The following is a 27,137-nucleotide window of genomic DNA, read 5'->3' as shown; positions in this document are numbered from 1 at the left end:
GCCCCCAGCTCCTGACTCCAGCTTCCTGCTATGCAGGCCCTTGCAAGCAATGATGACAGCTTAACTAGTTGGATTCTTGCCACCAACACTAGAGACCTAAATTGAGTTTCCAGCTCCTGACTTTGCCCTGGCCCAGCTCAGGCTGTGCACGCATCTTGGGAGTGAATCAGAGGATAGGCCATCTCTGTCTCTCTCTCTCTCTCTCTCTCCTCTCCCTCTCTGTCACTCTTCCTTTCAAATGAGTATTTTTTAAAAGTCAGTAGGTCATATTGGGTGTCATATCAGAGTGACTGGTTCAAATCCTGCCTATACCTCTAATCCAGCTTCCTGCTACCCTGGGAGGCAGCAGGTGATGCTTGAGTCCCTGCCACCCATGTGGGACATCCAGATGGAGATCCTGGCTCCTAGCTTGGGCCCAGCTCTGGCTATTGTGGGTGTTTGAGGAGTGAACTAGGAGATGAATGATCTCATTCTCTCTCCTGTGTGAGGCACTGCCATTCAAATAAGTAACTTCTAAAAATGGTTAATAACTGTATCAATATGTATTTATAAACTGTAACAAATGTACATTACTAATGTAACATGGTAGCAAGAGGAAAATGGTAGTAAGAATAATAAAAGAAGGCTAATCCTCCGCCTTGCAGTGCTGGCACACCGGGTTCTAGTCCCAGTCGGGGCGCCAGATTCTGTCCCGGTTGCCCCTCTTCCAGGCCAGCTCTCTGCTGTGGCCCGGGAGTGCAGTGGAGGATGGCCCGAGTACTTGGGCCCTGCACCCCATGGGAGACCAGGAGAAGTACCTGGCTCCTGCCATCGGATCAGCGCGGTGCACCAGCTGCAGCGCGCCAGCCGCGGTGGCCATTGGAGGGTGAACCAACGGCAAAGGAAGACCTTTCTCTCTGTCTCTCTCTCTCTCACTGTCCACTCTGCCTGTCAAAAAAAAAATAATAATAATAACAGAAGAAACTGGATGTGGGATACATAACAACTCCTTTTTTTTTTTTTTTTTAGTTTTTCACTTATGGTTAGTTTAATAAACAAATGAACATTTAAAAATCTTCCAAAAAATTCATTCTCTTAGGATAAGTAAACAACTCTTATCTTATTACTATTTTCTGTAATTCTATAACTTTTAAAAAATAAAGTTTATTTTACAAAAAGTAGGCTACAACTAACACTTCTGCCCTCGGCATTTTATTACAATGATTCTCATATATAAATCTGAGAGAAATTCGCAGTGAGTGCCCATTTGCCATCATCTAGATTCTACTGTGAACATTTTACTATACTTGCTTTCTTATTTGTCTCACCATCTGTCCTACTCTGTTTTGCACTGCTATAAAAGAACCCTTGAGACTGAGTGTTTTATAAAGAACAGAGACTTAATTCTTACCCTTCTGGAGACTGGGAATGCCAAATTCAAGGGGCCCATATGTGGTGAGGATCTTCTTGCTGAGAGCACTCCCCAAAGAGAAAACCCTCATGATCTAATCACCGCCTAAAGGGATCGCCCCTGAACACCATTGTGCTGGGGATGAAGTTTCCAAAATGTGTACTTGGAGGGACACATTCAAACATAGCACCAGCTATCAGGCTCTCTGCTCACAATTAATTTGTGTTAGTCTTTCAATGCATTTCAAGGTAAATTATCCAACGATAATCAGTACACTTCCCCCAAATACCTGAGTATATACGTCATTAGCTAGAGAATTTGTACTTTATTTTCCTTTAAGAGCTATTTGTTTATTTGAAAGGCAAAGCAATAAACAGGAAGAGATAGTCAGAGATAGATATCTTCCATCAGCTGATTCATTCCCCCAAATGTCTGCAATAGCTAGGTCTCACCAGGCTGAGGCTAGAAGCCAGGAACTCCATCCTGGTCTCCTACATGGGTGGCAGAGGTCTAAGTACTTGGGCCATCATCCTCTTTGCTCCAAGGACATTAGAAGGAAGCTTGATCAGAAGGGGAGCAGCTCGGACTCCAACTGACTCTGAAATGGGATGCCGGCTCCACAAGCCATGGCCTCACCCACTGCACTACAATGTTGGCTAATTATATTCTTTTGATGTAAAATTTGCATGTAACAAAACACATGGCTCTCTGATATACATTTGCCAAGTTTTGACAAATTCTTTTTTTTAAAGATTTATTTTATTTATTTGAAAGAGTTACAGAGAGAGGTAGAGACAGAGAGAGAAGTCTTCAATCCTCTGGTTCACTCTCTAGAACTGTCGGCTACAACGGCTGGAGCTGAGCCGATCCAAAGCCAGGAGCCAGAAACTTTGGGTCTCCCACGTGGGTGCAGGGGCCCAAGGACTTGGGCCATCTTCTGCTCTTTTCCTAGGCCATAGCAGAGAGCTGGATCAGAAGAGGAGCAGCCAGGACTAGAAGCAGCGCCCATATGGGATGCCAGCGCTTCAGGCCAGGGCTTTAACCCGCTGCACCACAGCGCCGGCCCCTTGAAAAACTCATATATCTGTGTAACCCTAATCCCTCACAACTGCATTTTTCACTGAATGAAATACAACAGGGGCCTCTACTATGGTGATGCCGCCGCCTGCAGTGCCAGCATCCCATATGGGCGCCCATTTGAGTGCCAGCTGCTCCACTTCCGATCCAGCTCTCTACTGTGGCCTGGGAACACAGTAGAAGATGTGTTCTAAATCCTAGGGGCCTAATCCCACGTGGGAGACCCGAAAGAAGTTTCTGGCTCCTGACTTTGGATCAACTCAGCTCCAGCTGTTGCAGCTGACAGTTCTAGAGAGTGAACCAGTAGATGGAAGACCTCTTTCTCTCTGTCTCTACCTCTCTCTGTAACTCTGCCTTTCAAATAAATAAATAAGTAAATATTTTTTAAAAAAGAAATATAATACCAAATCATAATACAGTATTCATAGTATGAATAACTATTGTTTGTGAACTTCAGTTTCAGATACATGTGTACTTGTATACTGGGTCACAAGGTAAAAATCATAGAGAGGTTTTACATTGCCCTGCTAGGGGACCTCAGTGTGCAATCCAATAATGGTTATGTAGATTATGGAGAGGATAATCAGTGCTTTGTGGCTGAGAAGAGGTTGGGATGAGCAGGCAAGGGAAAAGTGATAGATTACCATGATGACATTGGCTAATGCTCACTGTGTGCAAACTGCCAAGCACCGTTCTAACGGTGTTTTGTATGCTGACTCCTTTAATCCTCCGAGTCCTAGGAGATAATTACTAGTATTATTCCCATTGCACAGGAGGATGAGCTCAAGATGAAGTGCCTTGCCCAGGGTCCTGGAGCTCATAAGTGGTGAAGCTAAAGCTCCCGTTCCTGCTCTTGACTGTTGTACTGTACTAGCGCTGTATGTTTTCTGGTTGGAAACTTGCTTATTAACGCAGGAAAATGTATTGCTATCACTTTTGAAGAGATAAAAATGGAAATGTTTTGTCTTAGTGTGTGTGTTACAATATTATGATTCTGGGGTACACAGGAAGCACTTAGCACTAGAAAGAATGTTAACGTCATCAAATATCACTTTCATTTCTAGAAGCTACATACTGTGCTTTTTTCATGTAATAATTTGTTTGGTATTTTTCAGTTTAACGACGCAGTGGCATTAGCAAAGAACATATTAAGTAGATCGTTGCAAAATCTTTCTGAAGTTGATGCTTATTAAGCTGAAATGAACATTTAATTATGCTAATGCACTGAGGGAGGCAAAGAGGCAATGTGATAAATTAAGGGCCGTGTGGGGCAGGTGTTGTGACACAGGGAGTAAAGCCACCGCTTGCCACGCCCACTTCCCATACAGAAGTGTGGTTCCCAGCTCCTCTGCTTCCAATCCAGCTTCCTGCTAATGTGTCCTTGGGAGGCAGCAGAGACAATGGCTTAAGTGATTTGGGCCTCTACCACTCATGTGGGAGACTCAGATGCCATTCCTAGCTCCCTGCTTCAGCCCTAGCTGTTACCAGCGCTTGGGAAATGAACCAGCAGATGGAAGATCTCTCTTTCACTATATGTGTGTATGTATGTGTGTGTGTGTATTGTTATGCCTTTCAAGTAGATGAAAATGAATTTTTTTTGACAGGCAGAGTGGACAGTGAGAGAGAGAGACAGAGAGAAAGGTCTTCCTTTTCCGTTGGTTCACCCCCCAATGGCCACCGTGGCCAGCGCACCACGCTGATCCGAAGGCAGGAGCCAGGTGCTTCCTCCTGGTCTCCCATGGGGTGCAGGGCCCAAGGACTTGGGCCATCCTCCACTGCCTTCCTGGGCCACAGCAGAGAGCTGGACAGGAAAAGGAGCAACCGGGACAGAATCTGGCGCCCCGACCGGGACTAGAACCTGGTGTGCCGGCACCACAGGCGGAGGATTAGCCTATTGAACCGCGGCACCGGGCAGATGAAAATAAATTGTAAAACCGTTTGAAAACAGCATTATTTTATGGGTCAGGAGGCCAGAATGCAGGACTTTGCATCTCTGATTTTCAGTTTTCCCATGTACAAAATGAAGGGAGTCTGTATCAGGGGTGAGAAACGTGAGGTGCATGTGTTGCCACTCCCGGCTTCCTAACGCACTGCAGACGTTAGCACTCAGGCGTGGCATCCTGTGGTGTGGAACCTGGGAGCAGCTCCGCGGTCCTTCCGGGATGCAGGTGCAGGTAGTCACCGTTGACACCCTGCTTGCCATCGCTGGATAGGACAGTTTGTAGAGACTCAGTTCCCACTCTCAGAAATACATCAGGAAGCTGGAAACTCCCTCATCCAGTTTCATACTCAGTCTTCTCATCCGGTCTTCTCTCTGGGGTTCAGTTTGCACCATAAGGTCCTGGGACACGGCTATGTTCATGCTGCTATGACTCTGCCAACCTCACCAGCCCATGCTTTCAAAGCATGCCCATGCTAACCCAAGGGAAATTCTTATGCAATTCCTACTCTAAGTATCTTTGACCTCTTTTTCCCTCCTGGAGTTTTCTAGATTCCCTGCCAAAGAATCCGAGTATCCCTTAGGGGACGCTTCACCCCAGTGAAGTTTCTTTATTGTCTCTTGCTTTTTCAGACACATTCACACAGACTCTTGGGTGCTGTATCTGTGAACTTCCTGGCTATGACATCTCCCCAGCCTTGTGTGTTGTTGAATGCAAAGAATTTGTAAACAGAGGAAGTTAGAATACCAGCTCCCTGACCACTCCCAGCACTTGTCTAAGCATATTCCTTCTGATTGTCCTGCCTTGGTCTCATAATTGTTTGATCTCTCTGCTCCGTGCTGATTAGTAATCAGGGTAGGTGCTCACAGCATTCATCTTCAGCTCTCAACCACATACCTGTCTCCTGAGTCTCCACATTGTGTATTTTGGCATTGTATCTTTTCTAGTAGAAATAGTAGACAATTGTGCTTCTCCACCTTATTAGCCCTGTGCAGTCCTACAGTTGTAAATGTGTGATTGTTCATGAGCATACAGAAAGAAAGATGCATTCAAGTCTTTCGATGCCTTCAGCTATTCTTTTCAAAACTTGTATTCCACTGTCCTAATGGGTTGGACATGTTCTTGTTTGTCATCCTTGCTCTTGAAGTCAGCGGGAAGGAATGCTGTGTTTGTAAGGTGGAAACCAATTCGATCCCTTGGTAACATCTCAATGGGATCTTTTTACATCTCCTTTTACCACTTAGTGCAGCCAGGGCATTTCAAGGCAAGGGTTTGGCCTGGGTACCTCTGAGATAATTTTTTTTTCTTTTACCTGGCAATTGAAATCCAAGGTGTAGGATTATAATTTCTTTCTTTTTTTTTTTTTTTTTTTTTTGACAGGCAGAGTGGACAGTGAGAGAGAGAGAGAGAGACAGAGAGAAAGGTCTTCCTTTGCCGTTGGTTCACCCTCCAATGGCCGCTGCGGCCGGTGCACCGCGCTGATCCGATGGCAGGAGCCAGGCACTTATCCTGGTCTCCCATGGGGTGCAGGGCCCAAGCACTTGGGCCATCCTCCACTGCACTCCCTGGCCACAGCAGAGAGCTGGCCTGGAAGAGGGGCAACCGGGACAGAATCCGGCGCCCCGACCGGGACTAGAACCCGGTGTGCCGGCGCCACAAGGCGGAGGATTAGCCTAGTGAGCCACGGCACCGGCCTAGGATTATAATTTCTAACTACGCTAAAGATGATTTTGAAATAACTTTGCCGAAAGAGGACAAAACAAAGGATGATAATCTTAACTTCCTGGTCACCTGTCATAATTTACTGGCAATAATTTGCATGGAGAATAAAGGCAGCACTTAATACCAAATGATTAAACCCTGCAGCATGTGTCGCAATCCCTCCCACAGCAGTGGGCTTATCTTCCTGGAAAAGGGAGTGAATGCCCAAGGCCTCCCCCATGGCACAGCTGTCATATCCCTGGCTGAGCGGGTCTAGATGAAAGTCCTGTTCCTCACCATGAATGAACACAGCCAGCCCAGGCTCCGCCACATTGGGCCTGGCTCTTTCTAGCTCAGTGTTTGTTGTGTAGTAAGCATCTGTCTGCTAGGATTTAGGAAATAAGAGGTGAGCTGGGAAGGCAAAATATAATGATACAAAACTGACTCCAGGTATTATCCCATTGAGTTCTATCTATTTGCAGCAAGGAAAGGATACCGATAACCACGGAGGTGTCACGTGGACCCTTCCTGTAGTCCCGAGTCCTTGCTGCCTGCTCGCCTCCCTCTCCTGCCTCAGAGACAGCCAGGCAGCTGGGACTCGGGAAGATCTAGCAACTTCCGCTCACACAGCTGCTCTGTGGCAAAGACAAAGTCTGTTTTATTCAAGTCTGGAACTTTGTAGGCAACACATCCTCCCGTCTCCTCAAGAGGGCAAAATCCCCAAATGATAACTGCTGGCTTCCAGCCTGACTCAGCTCCTTCCCCCAGCACACAGCTCAACTGCCCCTGCCCCTGCAAAGGCTCAGAGTCTGATCAGCCTTGGAGACGCTGATTCACCAAAGGCCCGACTCTCCTGTGCAGCCTGCGCTTTCTCCCCAGGTTCATTCTCCACCTGTGACCCACGAATAAAGGAGACGCTTCACTCCACCCTTGCATAGACACGGATGCCTCAGCAAAACAGGTAACTCCTGTTTTGCATTCGAAGACCGAGGAGTAGAGCCAGCCCTGTAATTCAGCCGCTGCTTGGTGTTCTGACAGCTGACTTGTTTACAAACTGACTCTTCACACACACCTTCCAACCAGCCATTGCTAGGATAGCTACAAATGCTCACCTCGGGTGACCGAGGCCTGCAGTGATCTCTCCTCTCTCTCACTCTCCTGGGCAGCAGACTGTGGAAACAGCCCTGTGACTGCAGCTGCTGAGAGTGACAGCAAATAGTGGTGAACAAGTAGCGGGTATACACAGGGTCTTCCGAAATGTTGTGGAAAATGTGTATTATGAAAAAACCATGCATGGATTTCCAAATTGCAGGCACCAAAATAAATGTGTCTTCTAGTTCCATTTTTCCCACTAACTTTTTTATGTGCTCTCTGACATCAATATCAGATTTTTAACGAAGAATTCAGATTGATCTATATGCCACATTCATGCTGCACCATTATATTCATTTGTTCTAAATTCAAGGATACTACGTTTCATACACACCAAGTAGTGATAAAATGATTGAGAAAAACAGGAAAAAAAAATCCAAGAAGTCTGTTTATTTATCTACTTATTTAATTTTCATTTTATTTGAAAGACAGAGGGAAAGAATGCTTACCAAATACCCGTAACAGCCAAGGCTGGGCCAAACCCAAGCCAGGAGCCTGTAACTGAGTCTGGGTCTCCCATGTGGGTGGCAGGGGCCCAAGTACTTCTGCCTCCCAAGGTGTGCATCAGCAGGAAGTTGGGTTGGAACTGGAGGAGGTAGGACTCCAACCAGGCCCTCTGATGTGGGATGCATGCGTCCCAGGCAACCACTCAATTGCTGTACCCGATGTCCAAGTCAGTTTATTTTTAAAGGACATTAAAATTCATCTTGCTCAGGGTTCTCAACCTGGACCCCTGTGTAGATGTCAAGGAAGTCTGTGGATACTCTGAAGGTTTCTTTTTATAACATTTGAGTACATACTTTTTCTTTGTATTCTCAGAGGCCTCTCTCTGTATTTTGGTTTAATGCACTCATATTACAGATGAGAGGTCACTGAAGTTCATGAACTCAAATGGGCTGCCTGACAGCAGGCAGTGAGAATTCACTAGGAATTTATGTAAGAAGCATATTAACGCTCACAACAAATTGGTGTGGGAAAAAAATCAAAGCTTAAATCTATTTTATGAGTGGCAAGAGAAGCATCAGTAATTAAGGGTCTTTAATGTATTTTTAAACAGGAGAACCCAACTTGTTACCCTTTAACATCCCCAGTGACGTCATGTGGATATCAGGTATCCCCTGATATGATGTGAGGAAAAGAGTACTTCACGTCTATGTTTGTTTGCTTGTTTGTTTTGAAGGGCAGACAAAGATCTCCCATCTGCTGATTCATGCCCCAAATTCCCACAACAGCCCGGGATAGGCCAGGCTGAAGCCAGGAGCCAGGAGCCAGGAACTCTGGGTCTCCTAGGTGGGTGGCAGGGACCCAAATACTTGAGCCTTCACCTGCTGTGTCCCAGAGTGCACATCAGCAAAAAGCTGGGATGGAGAATGGAGCTTGGACTTGAACCCAGGAACTCCAATATGGGATGCAGTGGTATGTGCCACACAGCAGCTTAACTGCTGTACCAAGCACCTGCCCAGCTAAGATTTTTTTTTTTTTTTCAAAAGTCTACTCATTAAGAAGAGTCAGACAAGCCCAAATCCTACGTGATACCTGGCCAGTATCCTTAAGACTGTCAGGGTCGGGCCCGGAGCTGTGGTGTAGTGAGTAAAGTCGCCACCTGTGACTCCAGCGATATGGGAAGCCAGTTTGAGTCCTGACTGCTCCTTTTCCAATCCAGCTCCCTGGTAATGCACCTGGGAAAGCGGCAGAAGATGGCTCAAGTGCTTGGGCCCCTGTATCCACGGGGGAGACCTAAAGAAGCTCCTGGCTTCAGTCTGGCCCAGCCCTGGCCATTGCTGCCATTTGAAGGGTACACTAGCTGATGGAAGAACTCTCTGTCTCTTCCTTTCTGTAACTCTGCTTTTCAAAAAAAAAAAAAAAAAAAAAAAAAAACTTAAAAAAAAAAGCTGTCAAGGTCATAAAAACAAGGAAAGACTAAGAAATTCACAGACCAGAAGAAACTAAAGAAACATGACAACTAAATGCAATGTGGTGCCCTGGATAGAATTCTCGAAAAAAATAAAAGACATAAAGGAATGACTGATGAATTCCAAATACAGCCTGGAATTGAGTTAATAATAATGTACCCATACGAATTTCTTTGTTTTGACAAATATACCATGATGATGTGAAATGCTGCCAATGGCTATTATTACAACTTTTATATAATTCTAAAAATTTTCCAAATTCTAAAATTCACTTAATAATTGTTGTTAACTCTGGTCTTTTGCACTGATTTTCACAAATATTATGAAGTGTCAATATGATATTGTCAGAGGAACCACCAAGCCAGCTCTGATGAAAGAAGAAATGCCCATTGGTCAATATCGTGCTCTTTTGTATTGATTATTTCAAAACCTCTATTGAGTGTAAGAGGAGCAAACACAAGATTCAGTACTACTGAGTGAGAAATTAAACCACATGAGGTGGGTATTGTGGCACAGGGTTAAGCCACTGCTTGGATGCCCGCAGGCAATATTGGAGTTCCTGATTCAATTCCTGGCTGCTCCACTTCTGATCCAGCTTCCTGCTAATGCACACCCTGGGAGACAGCAGATGATAACTCAAGTACTTGAGACCCTGCCTGCTATATAGGCGACCTGGATGGAGCTCCAGGCTGTCAGCGTCACTCTAGTCAAGGCCTAGCTCTTATTTGGAGGGTGAACCAGTGGATAGAAGATTTTTCTGTCTCTGTCAGTCTCTCTCACTCTGCCCCTCAAAAAAATAAACATTAAAAAAAAAAATTAAACCACAAGCATGAGCTGCTGAATGAGGAGAGTGAGTCTAGGGGTGTCATAGGTCCCTGCATATGCTGGGCGTCTGAGCTGCAGCTGACACAAAGTAATGCAGTAACCTTTGTTGTCTAGTTAACATTCCTAAGCTTTATTTTGCTGGACTTTAAAGTAAGGATAACAAAAGAACCTGCCTCAAAGAATCCTGAGAATTGGGGCAGGCATTTAGCTTAGCAGTCACAATGCCAGTTAAGACTCCCGTATCCCACGTTGGAATACCTGGGCTCAGTCCCTGGCTGTGACTCCGGACTCAGCTTCCTGTTACTGCAGACCTTGCGAGGCAGCAGTGATGGCTTGGGTAATTGGGTTCGTGCTCCCCACGTGGGAGACCTGCATTAAGTTCCATTCCCAGCTTTGGTCTAGCCCAGCTCTGGCTTTTGCGGGTGTGGGGAGTGAACCAACAGATGAAAAAATCTTTGTCACTCTATGTCATTCTGCCTAAAAATAAAAATAAGTAAATAAATATCTTGAAAATTTTTATAATTCATGATATATGTACAGTGTTTAGCAAAGGACCTTTAGGTCTTGTTATGGGGCCTTGTTCAAGGACTTTGACAAGTCCTTGATATTACTAATCCTATTTCCACCACTAAGGAAGGAAAAGCTTCATATATCTTGCCTCCATTGCCTATAGAGAAAAGTTCCAATTCCTTAGTATGACTTCTTTTAAAAAAAATTATACTTATTTACTTGAAAAGCAGAGTTACAGAGAGGCAGAGGCAGAGAGAGAAAGTTTTCCATCCACTGGTTCACTCCCTAAATGGCCAAAACAGCCAGAGCTGCACCAATCCGCAGTCAGGAGCCAGGAGCTTCTTCCAGGTCCTCCCATTCGGGTACAGGGGCCCAAGGACTTGAGCCATCCTCTACTGCTTTTCCAGGCCATAGCAGGGGCTGGATTGGAAATGGAGCAGTCGGGACTCAAACCAGCACCCATATAGGATGCCAGCACTGCATGCAGTGGCTTTACCCTCTACGCCACAGCGCCGGACCCTTAATGTGACTTCCAAAGCCAATTTATGACTGCTCTTACTGCCTCCTGAACTGCAACCACACTGAGCCTTCCAGAACTTGGATAGCCTGGTTTTCTCTGCCCCTGAGTCTCTCCCTCCAGATCATTCTAGTTTAAGGGGCTGACGTTGTGGCATAGCAGGTAAAGCCACCGCGTGCTGTGCTGGCATCCCATATGGGCGCCGGTTCAAGTCCTGGTTCTAAACCGGCTTTCTGCTATGGCCTGGGAAAGCAGTAGAAGATGGCCCACGTCCTTGGGGCCCCTGTACCTGCATGGGGGACCTGGAAGAAGCTCCTGGCTCCTGGCTTGGGTTCGGCGCAGCTCTGGCCGTTGCAGCCATCTGGGGAATGAACCATCGGATGGAAGACCTCTCTTTCTCTCTCTGCCTCTCCTTCTTTCTCTGTGTAACTCTGACTTTCAAATAAATAAATAAATCTTAGAATAAAAAAAAGACATCTGCTAGGATGTCCTTGTCCCCCTTTTGTGAACCATAGAAGTAAACCTTTTGCAGTTACTGTTCACCTTACTGTTACTTGTTTATGTATTGCTATGGTTTGGATAATAGCAAAAAACAAACAAACAAACAAACAAAAAACCCATGCGTTAAAGCCTTGATCTTCAGTGTCTTGTCTTAGTAGTTCCTGGATTCATGTTACTCATTAATGGATTAAGGGTGGAAATTTTATCCCATTAAGATATCTAGAGTGGGCTTCTGTATGAGGTCCATAGGTCGTCGGGGGCATGCCCTTGGAGAAGGGGTTAGATACATAAGCTTGAGTCAGGCCTCTGATTCCTGGCTCACCATCCATCACCCTCATCAGATACCAAACCAATGGGGCCATGTGATCTTGGACTGTGAACCTCCAAAAGTGTGAGCAGAAATGAACCTTTGCTTTCTAAGTTGGCTTCTCAGATGCTTCAGGTGTGGTAATGAAAAGCTGACTATTATACCTATCTAGCACCTTTGCTAAAAGCGTAGAAGTCAGAAGATGAGAAACCATTCCTTCATTTCCACACTCTTCTGGTGCTAGATGCTTGGCAAACTGATGGAATAAATTGAATGAATATGAGTAGAAGTACTGTGGATTCCCAGAATTGTTTGGGAAATTTATGTTTGCTTCTCATTGACTAAAACCTCATTTGGTTCACAGGAGTGAAGATTCTATTTACTTTGGTTCATCTGTAGAACAGATTAATGTCATTCTCTGATAAATTTGATCTTGCTTTTTTATTGTTCTCTTATCCTCCAGGGTACGGTTACTGCCATCCCTTGCCATAACTTTTGCCATAACAATATTTGGAAAAATACTGGCCAGGAGAAAAAAATGATAAAGTTTTTCCTCATGGTGAATAAACAAGGGCAGACCCGGCTCTCCAAGTACTATGAACACGTGGAGATTAATAAGCGTACACTTCTGGAAACAGAAGTCATAAAAAGCTGTCTGTCACGGTCCAATGAACAAGTAAGTTTCTGAGTCTGTCTTATGTCTGTCTGCCTTCAACTCAGCCTTGTCAGATCTGTCATTACTGAATCTCTAGGGTCACCATTTTCCTTTAACTCTTTCCCTTCAACCATTAGGGAAAGTAAGGAATGAGTGAAATGACGGCCAATGGAAGCCAAGCTCTCTTTAAATCTCTTTAAAACAATACAAACAAGGAAAACCAGGAAGAGTCCCGGGTTGCTATTTAGCTCAGCAGGTTTGTCTGCACACACCATGGAAGCAGCAGCTAAATTTATTCTTGCTCCCAGACATAGCTTCTTTTTTTGTTCATGTGAATTCAGCCCTTGGAACTCTGTGTCTGTAGCAGGTGGCCCTCTGTGAGCCAAAAAATGCAGGTCAGCTGGTGTGGAGGTGAATACCATTTAAAACAATTTTTTTTTTTTTTTAAGATTTGTTTGTTCGTTTCAATGGCAGAGTGACAGAGACAGAGACAGAGAGTGATCTTGCATCCCCTGGTTCACTCCCCCAAAGAGCTGCAACAGCTAGGGTGGGACCAAATCAAAGCCAACAGCCTGGAACTCCATCTGGGTCTCCCACATGAGTGGCAGGGGTCCAAGTTCTTGGGTCATCCTTTGCTGCTTTCCCGGGCACATTAGCAGACAGCTGAATCTGAAGTGGAACAGCTGGGACTTAAACTGGCGCTTATGTGGAATAGCATCACAAGCCGCAGCTTAACCCGCTGTGCCCCAGTGCTGGCCCCAAGACCCATTGTGTGCCACAAGAGGATAATAGGATTCTCATGTGGGTTGCCAGGTTTATTTTCTGCTTATCATTTTTGTAAAGATACCACCAACATAATACTGGAACTGTTGTTTTAAAAACAAAACAAATTTGATTTGAACTTGCAATGTATTATATAGATGGGGAAGTGGGAACTAAAAATTCATCTGAAATAATAAATCTATCCACCCTGCCAAAATGGGGGTTATAAAATCATTAAAATAATAATAAATAGAAATTTTCAAAACTGAGTATATTTTTATGAAATACTTTTTTTTAAAAAAGATTTTATTTATTTGAAAGTCAGAGAGAAAGAGAGAGAGATTGCATCCAATGATTCACTACCCAAATGGCCACAATGACCAGAACTGGGCCAGGCCAAAGCCAGGAGCTTCTTTTGGGTCTCCCTGCAGGGGCCCCAAGCACTTGGGCCATCTTCCACTGCTTTCCCAGGTGCATCAGCAGGGAGCTGGATAGGAAGTGGAACAGCCAGGACTTTGAAGCAGCACCCATGTGAGATGCCAGTGTTTCAGGCAGTGGCATTACCTGCTACGCCACAGCGCAGCCCCATGAAATACTTTTGATTAGAGAATTATTTCATCCAGGTCCTAAACTTCAATCCACAGCAATCACTTCACTGAGGCAAAACCAAAAAGCTCACTTAAGTTGTGCTGTCCTTTGGTCATTTCAGAGCCTATGTGGAGGAGTGCCCACAGGAACCCCTGCTCTGTGGTAACACGCTAAGCTACATTATCAAGCCACGGCAGTGCTCTGAAGTGACGTGTTAGAAACGTGTTTCAGTTGGCTTCTAAATTGGTTTGCCAGTTGGAACATCTCAGAGTTCCTCTTTGAATTCCTACTTCGGCCCGCCCCGGCACTCTACCTGTGTGGCCGTCAGACAGAAAGAGACACCACGCTGATCCGGCGCACTGAGCCACAGGCATCAGCCTAGGCACACACACCTTCAGAAGCTCGCGCTCCTGTTGGAATCTCACCACAGGATGCAGGCACCCCATCATCTCAGCTGTGATTTTTACTCATGGGTGCGCCTTTGCAACACAAGCTTTGGACTGCACATATTATTAGATTGTTCTGAATCATTCTAAGTTATTTCACATTTTAAAATGAACCTTGGGCCTCATCAGGCACCGCGCCCCCAGCGTAAGATCAGCTTTGTTTTCATTTTATCCACAAAAGTGCTTGGATTTTTTTTTTTTAAACATCAAAAACTCCTGAAAGTCTTTGAAAGAGGTTTCTCCTCAGTTCTTCAAGTAGCTCGCATTTCTTTGAAATGTCCAACTGAGCAGAAATCACACTGGCTAAGGAGCCGGCATTGTGGTGCAGCAGGTTAAAGCCTCCGCTGATGCCCACATCCTGTACTGAAGCATAGGTTCAAGTCCCAGCTCTTCTCCTTTCAGTCCAGCTCCCTGCTAACCTGCCTGGGAAAACAGCAAAAGACGGCCCAAGTGATGGGCCTCTGAATGGAGTTCATGGCTCCAGGGTTCAGCCTTGCCCACCCTGGCCTTTGTACCATCAGATGGAAGATTGGTGTGTGTGTGTGTTTCCCTCTCTCTGTAACACTGCATTTCAAATAAATAAATCAATAATTTTTTATTTTTATTATTATTTTTTGACAGGCAGAGTAGACAGTGAGAGAGAGAGAGACAGAGAGAAAGGTCTTCCTTTTTTCCGTTGGTTCACCCCACAATGGCCACTGTGGCCAGTGCGCTGCGCGCACCGCACTGATCCAAATCCAGGAGCCAGGTGCTTCCTCTCGTCTCCCTTGCGGGCGCAGGACCCAAGCACTTGGGACATCCTCCACTACACTTCCAGGCCACAGCAGAGAGCTGGACTGGCAGAGGAGCAACCAGGACAGAATCCGGCACCCCAACCGGGACTAGAACCCTGGGTGCCAGCACCACAGGCGGAGGATTAGCCTAGTGAGCAGCGGCGCTGGCCAATAATTTTTTTTTTTTTTTTTTTTTTTTTTTTGAGAAAGGAGTCACACTGGCTCTGTAGTGAGCCAAAAGCTGGAGAATGGGGTTGTATTTATTACCTTTGCCCGACTTTTAAATAAAAGTCTCAGACACCTCCATTTTATCGATTATCAGATGGCTTTCCCTTGGGAGGATTTCATAGTCAGATCTGGCAGCTTCCTTCCCAGATGCATCTGGGCACCCGAGAGCAGCACATGCCGGCACTAAGCATGCACGTCATGCTTGCTAGCACTTGGCCAAGCGCACTCGGAAGTTCAGGGGAAGAGTACCACTGTCCCTTCAGTCTCCTAACCCTTGCACAATGGCTTCAGGAGAACTGAATGAGAGGGGAGTGGTCTCACACACATTCCACAGTGGTAAGCTTGTTATCAATTCACCTGGAGCAGTGTCTACAGGGGCAGATTTTGTCTCGCATCTGCCACACAAAGGCTATCTTTAAATAATTTATAAAAGAATCTACACGGATTCCTTTCATGGGTCTGGGAAAAAGCAACTGAGTTGTTTTTTTTTTACACATATCATGTGTATTTGGTTCCTCGCTATTAATGAATAGAAATTGAGAATATCTCATTGCTTCCCACCAGAATGTGGGAAGCTGGAAAAAGTCTTAGGACTTCACAGTGCAGGTGGTTTAAAACGCACTGATTCGTTAGCGCTGCCTCTACTTCCCCCCCAGAGCCAAGCTAAAGAAAGAGAAGGAGCACAGGTGGGAACCCATGGGGACATTCGGACTTTTCCCTAAGACTTCTCCTCGTCTCCCTCCAGAAACGCTCGCAAGTGGTCTCCGATGTTATGAGAAGGCCAGCGAGGGCTGCGTGGCTTTCTAATGGGTTGCATTCCTCAGAGCGAGAGCTGGCAGATATTCAGGTCAACCTAGCAGGTGCACATGCCATCTTAGAGCAGTCTCTGTCGGCCACAGAATGAATATCTGACTTTGTTTTGTCTAGTGCTCTTTTATTGAATACAAGGATTTCAAGCTGATCTATCGGCAGTATGCAGCTCTCTTCATTGTGGTTGGAGTTAATGACACTGAGGTAAGATAACACACCTGAGGGGTAACAGTCTGATTTTTATTCTTCCTGAAATCGATATTGACTTCCTACTTGTCTCCCTAAGAATTATTTTGACTTTTTCCCCCCAAGTTATTTATTTGTTTAAAAGGCAGAGATACAGACAGACAGAGAATTCTGATCTTCTGTCTCACTCCCCACAAGCCTGCAACGGCAGGAGCTGAGTTGGAACTGGAGCTGGGAGCTGGAAACTTAATCCAGGTCTGCTGTGTGGGAGATGGGAACCTCGTTACTTTAGTGATCACTGCTGCCCCTAAGGTCTGCGTTGGCAGGAGGCTGGAATTGAACGCAGGCACCCGGATGTGGGATGCAGCTGTCTTAACACTGGCTCAAACGCCGGTCCCATCAGCTGGTTGTTTTTCTTTCTTTCTTTTTTTTACGATTTATTTATTTATTTGAAAGAGCAATAGAGAGAGAGGGAGAGACACAGAGAGAGACCCTCCATCTGCTGGTTCACTCCCCAACAGGCCACAACAGCTGAGGCTGGGTCAGGCTGAAGGCAGGAGCCAGGAATTTCCTCCAGATCTCCCACGTGGGTGCAGGGGCCCAAGGACTTGGGCCATCTTTGCTGCTTTCCCAGGCCATCAGCAGGGAGCTGGATTGGAAGTGGAGCAGCCGGGACACAAACTGGCACCCATATTGGATGCTGGCACTGCAGGCAGCAGCTTTACCCACTACGCCAGAGCGCCAGCCCCCAGCTGATTGTTTTTCAACCATGAACCAAACACTGAAATGATTTCCCCATTGGAACCATTTGAATGGTTTTCCCAGATGGAAAAAGGATAGCATAACCCTGAAAAATGTGCTTAAGCCACTTGGTGATAGAGTCAGGGTTGGGCTCAGAAATCTAAATACTACAGTCTGGGCTGGCGCCAAGGCTCAATAGGCTGATGCTCCACCTGTGGCACCAGCACACCGGGTTCTAGTCCCGGTCGGGGCGCCGGATTCTGTCCCGGTTGCCCCTCTTCCAGGCCAGCTCTCTGCTGTGGCCCGGGAAGGCAGTGGAGGATGGCCCAAGTCCTTGGGCCCTGCACCCGCATGGGAGACCAGGAGAAGCACCTGGCTCCTGGCTTCAGATCGGCGTGGTGCGGCCTTTGGAGGGTGAACCAACGGCAAAGGAAGACCTTTCTCTCTGTCTCTCTCTTTCACTATCCACTCTGCCTGTCAAAACAACAACAACAAAAAACAAAAACTACAGTCTGGACTTGTCGTGGACTTCAGACAAATCTTCGAGGCTAAGGTTTTCAGTGAGTGCATTTCCCCGTAGAACACGTGAGCAGAGCTGTTCTGAGTACTTGTCAGTGTTGCTCGCTGATGTTGTCCCTGCACTGAGCCCCTGCACTGTCACCTGGGATGGCTGGGCAGCTGTGTGTCACTATTCACTGCACCCCTCCTCTTTTGTTTCAGAACGAGATGGCGATTTATGAATTCATCCATAATTTTGTGGAAGTCTTAGATGAATACTTCAGCCGAGTGGTAAGTCTATTTAACGTCTGAAACATGGCTTCCTGCTCCCACCCAGTTTTCCAGAAAGTGGGGCTCTTTGGGTCTAGGTCAAGAACATGTGTTTACAGACTGGTGCTGTGGTGTAGCAGGTAACGCCACCTCCTGAAGCGCCGGCATCCCATATGGGCGCCAGTTCAAGTCCCAGCTGCTCCACTTCCTATCCAGCTCTCTGCTGTGGCCTGGGAAGGCAGTGGAGGATGGCCCTGGTCCTTGGGCCCCTGCATCCATGTGGGAGGCCTGGAGAAGGCTCCAGGCTCCTGACTCCTGGCTCCTGACTTTGGATTGGCACAGCTTCCACCATAGTGGCCATCTGGGAAATGAACCAGTAGATGGAAGACCTCTCTCCCTCTCACTCTCTATCTCTCCCTCTCTCCTTCTCTCTCACCTTCCTTCCCTCCCTCTCTCTCTGCTTCTGCCTGTCTGTAACTCTGCCTTTCAAATAAATAAATAAATTAAAAAAAAAAAAGAACATGCGTTTATATAGAGCTTCCACATGTCAAAGTGAAAATTCAAACGATGCCACATTTTCTGGACCTTTCTTTCGGAAGGGCCCACCCAAAGTGCTACAAACCTTTGTGTGCCTTATGTTTTTACCAACTACCAGCACTGCAAGTGTATCAACCTTTTACTTCTCTCAGCTGAATTTTGAGACTTTGCTCTCTAGCTTGCTTTCTCTTTTTTTCTGCTCTCTGCTTTGCTTCCTAAGATGCCAGGATGCTTTTCACTCTAAGAATCATTTCCATTCATACCCTTACTTTGAGGGTTGAAACTCAACTTTCTTCAAGGAATATGGGAAGTCCTTTCCAATAGTTTTTTCTTTTTATCTTAACAACTGTATTTTTTTAAAAAAGATTGATTTTATTTATTTGAAAGACAGGGTTACAGAGAGAGGTAGAGACAGAGAGGTCTTTCTTCTGCTGGTTCTCTCCCCAGATGGCCGCAATGGCCAAAGCTGCACTGATCTGAGGCCAGGAGCCAGGAGCTTCTTCTGGGTCTCCCATGTGGGTGCAGGGGCCCAAGGACTTGGGCCATCTTCTACTGCTTTCCCAGGCCATAGCAGCGAGCTGGATCGGAAGTAGAGCAGCCCGGACTTGAACCCGTGCCCATATGGGATGCCGGCACTTCCGGCCAAGGTTTAACCAGCTGCGCCACAGCATCAGCCCCAACAACTGTATTGAAGTAAATGATATACCACACAGTTCACCCATATAAAGTAGATAAGTAGTTTTTTAATATTTATACAGTTGTGTAACTATCGCCACAGTCAGTTTTAGGAAGTTTCATCCCCTGGCAAAGAGGCATCTTACTCATTGATATTTCCCCAGTTATAGCCCTCTACCTGTTCCAGGGCCTGGGGAACCATTAACCTACTTTTTTTTTTTAAAGGTTTATTTATTTATTTGAGAGGCAAAGTTACAGACAAAAAGAGGGAGAGACACAGAGAGAAAGGTCTTCCATCTGCTGGTTCACTCCCCAAATTGCTGCAACGGCCAGAGTTGAGCCAATCCAAAGCCAGGAGCCAGGAGCTTCTTCCAGGTCTCCCATGAAAGTACAAGGGCCCAAGGACTTGGGTCGTCCTCCACTCCTTTTTCAGGACATTAGCAGGAAGCTGGATCAGAAGTGGAATAGCCAGGACTCGAACCAGTGCCCATATGGGATGCTGGCAGTGCAGGCGATGGCTTTGCCCACTCTGCCACCGCACCGGTCCCTATTAATCTACTTTCAATCACTGTAGATTTGCCTTTTCTAGACAGTTCATATAAGCAGAGTTACATATAACATGTAGTCTTTTTTTATTCTTTTTAAGTTTCTTTGAAAGGCAGAGCAACAGAAAAAGAGAAAAAAAAGAGAGAGAGAGAGAGGGAGAGAGAGAGAGGGAGAGCTTCCATCTGCTGGTATACTCCTCAAATACCCATAATAGCCAGGGCTGGGCTAGACCAAAGCCAGGAGGCAAGAGCTCCCTCCGGATCTCCCACATGGGTGGCAGGGACCCCATCACTTGAGTCATCACCTGCCACCCCCTGGGGCATTAGCAGGAAGCTGCATCAAAAGGGAGTCACTGCGGCTTGAGCTGGCGCTGCCATATGGATGCCACTTTTGTCAGCAGCTGTTTAACCTGCTGCATCACAGTGCCAGCCCCAAGCTTAGTATATTCTTCAAGGTTGTTTTGTTTATTTTATTTTGCTTTTAAATAAAAGGATTACAAAGGACCGGTTTCCAAGATTTTCTTTCCGAGGCAGTAAATGGAATCTGCCCCACAATGAGTGTGCTAAAACCTGCTCAGTCAAAACTCGTGTGGGGAGCCAGCATGTGGCTCAGCAAGTTAATCACTCCCTGTGACACTGGCATCCCATATGAGCACCAGTTCAATTCCCAGCTGCTCCATTTCTGATCCAGCTCTCTGCTAATGTGCCTGGGGAAAGCAGCAGAAGATGGCCCAACTGTGTGGGAGACCCAAATGGAGTTTCTGGCTCCTGGCTTAAACCTGGCCCAGTCCCCAGGCCGTTGTGGCCATTTGGAGAGTGAACCAGGGGATGACAGATCTCTTCCAAGTCTCCCACATGAGTGCAGGAGTGCTTTGGCCATCTTCCACTGTTTTCTCAGGCCATTAGCAGGGAGCTGGATTGGAAGTGGAGCAGCTAGGACTTGAACTGGCACCCCTATGGGATGCTGGCGTCTCAGGCAGCAGTTTAACCAACTGTGCCACAATGCCAGCTCCCAAATAAATAAATCTTAAAAAAATTTTTTTTATCTGCAGCCCAACTCCTAATGGTAGAAGCAAATTTTGGCCCACTCCTTCTTCATAGGACAATCAACTAAGCTGCCGTATTTGCCTTAGTGGTTCTCAAAGTCTGGCTCCTGGGTTAGCAGCATAAGCTGGGAACTTGCTAGAAGTACAACTTCTGGGCCCCACCCAGGCCACTGAATCAGAAACTCTGTGTTGAGGCCCAGGAATCTGTGTCTCAACAAGCCTCTCAGGTGATACTGATGCATACTTACGTCTGAGAGCCACCACCTTAGTGCACGGGGAGGGCCATGCTGCTAGTTCAGGGGTGGAGTGGGGCAAATGCCCTAGGGCCTGCAACACGGCAGTGCATATATCCAGGAAGGGGTCAGTGTGCTTGCAAGCTAGAAGAGGTCAAGAGGTCAGGCCATTTCAGAGACTGGCCTTGGGGGAGAGAGGGCATTGAGGCTCAAATTTGGTTCTCTGTTGAATGGATGGAGATAGCACCATAGACCAGCACAGTCCATCAGACTCTGCAGTGAGAGGAGTGTTCTACACCTGAGCTGTCCTATATGCTCTACGGCAGCCACATGTGGCTCTTGAACCACTGAAATGTGGTTTGTGTAACCAAGGAATTGAACTTTTCATTTTAGCTAAGTGTAATTAATTCAAACGTAAGTCACCGCCTGTGGCTGGCGGTTACCCCACTGGACAGCATAGCTCGAACTCGTTGCTTGTCCTGTGGTGACTGTCTTGTTCCGAAGGACTGGTTGCCACTCGGGGTTTGCATTCAGAGCTGGCCACGATAAGGCCACACCCGGTAAGAAGAATATAATTTCCCCAAATAGCAATGTTTTAAGCCTGGGAGAATAAAATGTGGGTACAAGCACCATCATTCCTAAGGTTTTAAAGAAATTATTATTATTATATTCAGTAACTAAGAAGAAATAGCATGCTGCTGAGTGACAGCTGTAATTTTAGGGAGCGAGTCAGTGACCACAGAAACCACAGAAGTGAAGATTAGAATTCAGTTTCAGCCAGGTGCTTACGCAGGACTTGGCCTGTACTAAGTAAGGGATGACTTGGTTTAGGAACAAACCATGGCAAAAAGAAGAGGCAGGGGAAGAGGGGAGAGGGAACGACGGGAAAGACGACAGGATCCGCCCGCTCCTGGAGAATGCCTTGTCATCTAAGACTTATTTTTAGATTTGTGAGTTTTAAGCATTCTTCATGGAGGTATTTTTAATCCCAGAGAGTTTCCAGATCTTAAATTTGGAGCTCAGTCTCATGCTGTCTGGGCTGCAAGAAGCATCGTAGCATCACGCTCTGAAGACAGGAAGCCAGCCCAGTTGGTTTCAAGGGAGGCAGCTTTGCAAGAGGTGAGGGAAGCGGTGTCAGGGCTTTCGCTGCTGCTTTACAGACACCTTAAATCCTTTCCAATATGAACTTGCTTCTGTTTACTTTTGTTCTTCCTCTATGACTCACTCCCTGTTTAATTTTCTATGTTCACTGAAAAACATTTAAAATACCTATAAGCCAAAAGAAAAGGGAAGGTGGATACGTGCACTACGTATTTCTCCAAATCCACAGGTTATGCACCCACCAAAGTGGACTCAAAGATAAAACCATGAGCTTAGGGTGAGAAATAGGAAAATGTCGGCCCATCAGTTGTAACAAATGGGGATCTACCATCCTTTCAATTTTTTTGTGAACTAACACTGCTCTAAAAAATAAAATGCTTCTTCAAAAATATTTATTTATTTATTTGAAAGGCAGAGTGATAAAGAAGAGAGAAAGAGAGAGAGAATTTTTTATCTCCTGGTTCACTCCCTAAATGCCCAAAACAGGTTGGCCAGGCTGAAGCCAGGAGCCAGGAGCTCCATCTGGGTGGTAGAAACCCATGTGCTTGGGCCATCATCCACTGCCTCCCAGGTGCATTAGCAGGAAGCTGGATCCAAAGAGGAGTGCCTCAAATCAGGCACTCTGATATGGGATGGAAGCATTCCAAGCAACGGCTTAACCCACTGTACCACAACACCCACCCTAAAGTATTTACTTTTGAAAATGGAGGAAAGATCTATTTTAAGCCCATCATTTATTCATAACTACTGTTAGGTATATTTCCTTTTAGACTTCATATATCTACCTGTACCAGTAGCTGTATCACTTTATGTATCTTTAACTCTGTATATCTATAGGTATGTGGGAGAATACTGTATACAGTTGTTCCTTGGTATCAGTTGTGGGGGGATGGGATTTGTCCCAGGACCCCCTCACAGATATCAGAATCCACGGATGTTCATGTCATGTGTGTAAAAGGCGTAGGGATGGGAAGTGGAACTGGGACTCAGATGCAGTCGCTGTGATATGGAATGCGAGCATCCTGGGTGGCATCCTAATTGCTAAGCCATATGCTCACCCCATCTCTTGCTTTCTTAGCAACATGTCAGTACTTCCACATGCGTAGCCTTCCACGTGGATAGGCTCCAGGCCACAATTTACTTAACTAGCCCACCCCCCCATAGATGCCTAGGTTATTATCAATACTTTGCTATTATAAACACCATCACCTGAGCATCCTCTCACACATTATTGGGCCATCGCGCAAAGATTTCCTTAGGAGAAGCTTCCGGGAGTCAGATCAGTGGATTCCAAGGGTATGGAGCACTGTAAGGTTTCTGATACATGTGCCTAGCTTCCTACTAGCCGTCGAGGTTGAGTCAGAGGAACCGGCCCCAGAGCCCTGGTACAGTCAGAGCCCGTACCAGTCTACACTGCAGCCTGTTTTAATCACAGCCCCAGACTTGGTCTTGTGCCCATCAGGCTTCTGCAAACACAGCAGCTGCCTCTCCCAGCAGCCTCCAGCATGGGAGGCCGGAGCGGCAGTTAACTCTGCCCAGAGCACCCTGTCCCGGAGCCTGCTTCTCACCGCGCATTCCTTTTCTCTCTTCCAGAGTGAGTTAGATGTATCCTTTTGCAGTGCTGTTTCCCACAGTGCGTGGCAGGTAAGTGGCATGGGGAGGAAAAGGGAAGAATCCAGAATGTGAATCGTCAGCCAGAGGGCGGCCTGAGCGCAGGGGGCTTGTAAACACCTCTACTTTTTATTTATTTTTTTAAATACAAAGACAATTCTTACTAGAATTGTTTTTTCTTTCCAGGCAGGGCGATGCTATGGCAGTAGTTAAGAATGCCTACTATATGTCACTTTAACTTCCTCAAGCATATGGAATAGGCTTTCTCATAGTGATAATAACGCAGCCAGGAAGTGCTTGGTGCCCGTAGAGAGCCTGGATTTCCAGGGCTCCCGGTGTAAACCCCTGGAAATGCTCCCCACGGTCACCAAGCAGCCTTCAGGGTCAATACGTTAAAAGTCGTACCATTAATTATGACAAATATTTACTAACAAGTAGCAAATACATTTAGCTTATGAATAGATGAATTAGAACAAATGTTTCTATGTTTACGTCCATTCGCAAAGGCATGTATACATGTGTGTGTTCGTGTAAGTGTATATAAATTAGACACCTATGCCCAGAACTAGTATGTTTGTATCGGCTTAATGCTCTGGGAAAGGAGCCAGTTGCTGGTTACCATTGGTAGGAAATGCCATTGTGTTGATAACATTTATTTGCAGGCATTATGGGAAGCCTCTTTAAATTAGCTGGGAAAATCTGAGCGCCCTCTAGTGGTGAGTGACCTCAGTCGATGATCTTTTTGACCCCGGAAGACCTAAGACTTTATGTGGGTATATTTTTATGTAGCATGTCACGTTCTATTTTAGCTAAGCACTGAAAGCACTTCAAAATAAACTTCTTATGACTCGTACAGGGGAGTGAAAAAAAAATAAAAGGCTTTTGATTTACAAAGGAGGACAGCAAGAGCTGACACACACTTTGCCAAGAGTACAAAGACGCACGCTCCACATTTGGTCTTTTCCGACACCTGTGTGTATTTGACCAGGCACCTAAACCCTTCATCTCACTACGACACGGTTAGACTAGAGCAGCGCTGACACCCTCCCCACCTTCATGTTCGATTGTGTCGTGACTCTAGGGAACTGGATGAATGACCTTGGACCTACAATAGGAAGCAGATCTTAAAGTCCAGATAGCCAAACCATAAAGGTGAATACACGTAACTGTATACGTATTCTAAGTTGGAGTAGTTGTGTCACACGTTGACGGAATGCTTATGAGAAGTGGAGAGAGAGCGGTTTGACCTAGTGGCCAAGATATCTGCACCCCGTGGCAGAGCACCTGGGTTCAGGTACCGGCTCCAGCTCTCAATTCCAGCTTCTTGCTAGTGCAGACCATGGGAGGCAGCAGCTAATGGCTCGGGTTCTTGGGTCCCTTCCACGCTTGTGTTTGACTTTACAACTCCTGGCTTCAGTCTGGTCCAGCCCTAGCTATTGCAGTTCATGCGAGTTCCCTTTCTCACAGGCTCTCTCTGTATCTTGTCCTCTGTCTCTAATAATTTTTTTTTTAAAAGTAGAGACAGGTGTTCTTGTCTTTGTATCTCTGCGGTGTGGAACACAGGTCTGTGTAGTGAGCTCAGCATGCGTGTGTGCATTGGATTGCCATACCAAGACACACAGTTTATATTTGTTCCTGTCTTCTTTCCTGGTTTCATTTTTGTCTTCCTTTCCTTCTCTAAATTTATATACTTCCTGTCCGCAGGCATACCCAAGTGACAGATGAAGAGTTTTACACCATTTAGAGAAAGGAACGAGATCACTCCATACCTTTGTTCCAAGTATAATTTCTCTTGCACCTGCACTAGACTAAAGATGGAGCAGGCTGCCAGGCAGGCCGTGGGGCTCCTCCTCTCTTGACATTCTTAGAAGGTTACCACCCCCAGCTATCTGGGGGGAAAAAAAATCATATTCTAAACCCATGATTCACCTGTGCTTCAAACACAGTTCCTTCTCACCAAGCCCTGTCCAGGGTGGACCTCGAAAGACAAAGGAGCCCTGTGGAGGCTCAGCCCCAGGCGCCCTCACCCGCACCCTCCGGGTAGGGCTCGCACTCTGCATCACTGCAATGCCTGGCGTTGCTATTAGTCGGCTTGACCAGGAAAGCTTCCTTAGGCCCTGAGCGGTTGAAAACGAGCACGTGCTGTGATCAGTCACCAGCCGAGCTGGTTCTCCACCACTCAGCACACAGTCTCCTCGTGTGTGCTCAGGTTTAAGGAAGCCTTGTCAGCCCCCTTGGAGCAGACCCGAGAGAAGGCTTGGTGTGGGCACACACGGGAGAAAGACAGCAGAGCTCCATGAAACCCCCAAGGAGCCCCTACTTGTCCTCTTTTTCCTGCAGAAGCTTTGCAGGCCCCAGCCCACATGCCTTCTAAGGATAGGGAGGTTTTGCAGAGGCTTCGTGATTCGACTCCGAGAAGTGCACCATTTACATCTCGCCCTGTTGTGGACTTGTTCTACTTGCACTCAGGGTACCATCACAGAGCAAGACAGATGGGATTTGAAGCAGAAATGACCTAAGCACCAGAAATCAGGACAGCCGTCCCGGCTTGTTGAAACCCTTCCAGTAAGTGGAAACCCTCTGGTGCAGCCGGAGGTGGGGCAGGCTTCCCCCTGGGGGCCCAGCACGCCACTGACCTAAATCAGCCTCATGCTGTGAGCAAGCTCCAGTACACTCTGCACAGCCCCCGACCCCGGCAGTGGGCTCAGGTGTTGCCCGAGGTCTCTCCCAAGGCCAAATTTGCCGCATCCCGCATCCTGGTAGACTTAAGACTCCACGGTCCACGAAGGTGGTTATTTTTGGAACCAAGCGATGAGCTTCCGGAAGCGGGCTCGGCCATGGGAGCCACAGCAGGCCTGCTGTTCTCTGGAGTTCCTCGTTCAGAGGATGGCACCAGGGAGCAGCACTGTGTGGGCAATGGACCCAGTCCTCAGTTCCGCGCGCATCATTACTGCAGGGGCCGAGGGCCAGAAATCCCTTTTCGGTGCGGGGCCTTTTAACAAGCCTTAAGACTTGGTTCATTGTGGCGGCCATGCTGCCGCCGTTAGACCCGGATAACCCTGGGCCCTGTCCGTGAGGGGCCCCCGCTCTGGCTCTGCTTTGGCAACAACCTCCCAGTCCTTGGGACCAGGACACCAGGCTGGAGCCGGCGGGCACTCCTCATCCACTTCCTGGGTGCTCAGAACTCACAGGCCTCAGACATCCCAGAGCCTGCTGTGAGGGCCTGGGCAGGCCCCTCAGCCACTCCCACTGAGGCCTGGCAGCAGGAATGACAGGCAGGTGGCTTTGGTGGCTGGGGTGCCCCACGTGCATAAAGGGAAGAGAAGCAGGAAGCAGACTACAGCCCCCGTTTGCCCTTGTGGTCTCCCCACGCGTATTTCGAGTTTAGTCCTGGAATCCAGAATGGTTTTTTCTGCATTTAAAAACATCTCTAGAACATTCCTGTCTTTATTTTTTCAGTATTTATTTATTTGAAAGGCATAGTTACAGAGAGAGAGGGAGGGAGGGAGAGAGAGAGAGAGCGAGCTTCCATCTGCTGGTTCACTCCACGAATGGCCATAATGGCCAGGGCTGGGCCAGGCCGAAGCCAGGAGCCAAGA

At 46.8% G+C, this 27,137-nt stretch overlaps 1 protein-coding gene across 9 annotated transcripts in view; it reads left to right on the top strand.

Annotated features, from left to right (window-relative positions):
• The window catches only part of AP4S1 (adaptor related protein complex 4 subunit sigma 1), a 51,537-nt gene that overhangs the window by 18,642 nt on the left and 5,758 nt on the right, over positions 1 to 27,137 (top strand). For 7 of the 9 annotated variants that reach the window (XM_070053801.2, XM_089309833.1, XM_070053800.2 and 4 more), the window contains 4 exons: positions 12,297 to 12,509; positions 16,213 to 16,299; positions 17,743 to 17,811; positions 23,521 to 23,571. In XM_070053801.2, coding sequence (XP_069909902.1) covers positions 12,372 to 12,509; positions 16,213 to 16,299; positions 17,743 to 17,811; positions 23,521 to 23,571 — 345 coding nt within the window. In that variant the 5' untranslated portion in view covers positions 12,297 to 12,371. Of the gene's footprint in view, positions 1 to 6,992; positions 7,070 to 12,296; positions 12,510 to 16,212; positions 16,300 to 17,742; positions 17,812 to 23,520; positions 23,572 to 27,137 lie in introns of those variants that run through there. The other 2 variants (XM_070053804.2, XM_002718125.6) reach the window with 2 other exon arrangements.

Source organism: Oryctolagus cuniculus, chromosome 12 (assembly GCF_051225735.1).
Source record: "Oryctolagus cuniculus isolate XC-2025 breed Fujian yellow rabbit chromosome 12, ASM5122573v1, whole genome shotgun sequence".
NCBI classification, from domain to species: Eukaryota; Metazoa; Chordata; class Mammalia; order Lagomorpha; family Leporidae; genus Oryctolagus; species Oryctolagus cuniculus.
The sequence above is the reverse complement of the archived record's forward strand: the minus strand, read 5'-3'. Positions and strand labels throughout refer to the sequence as shown.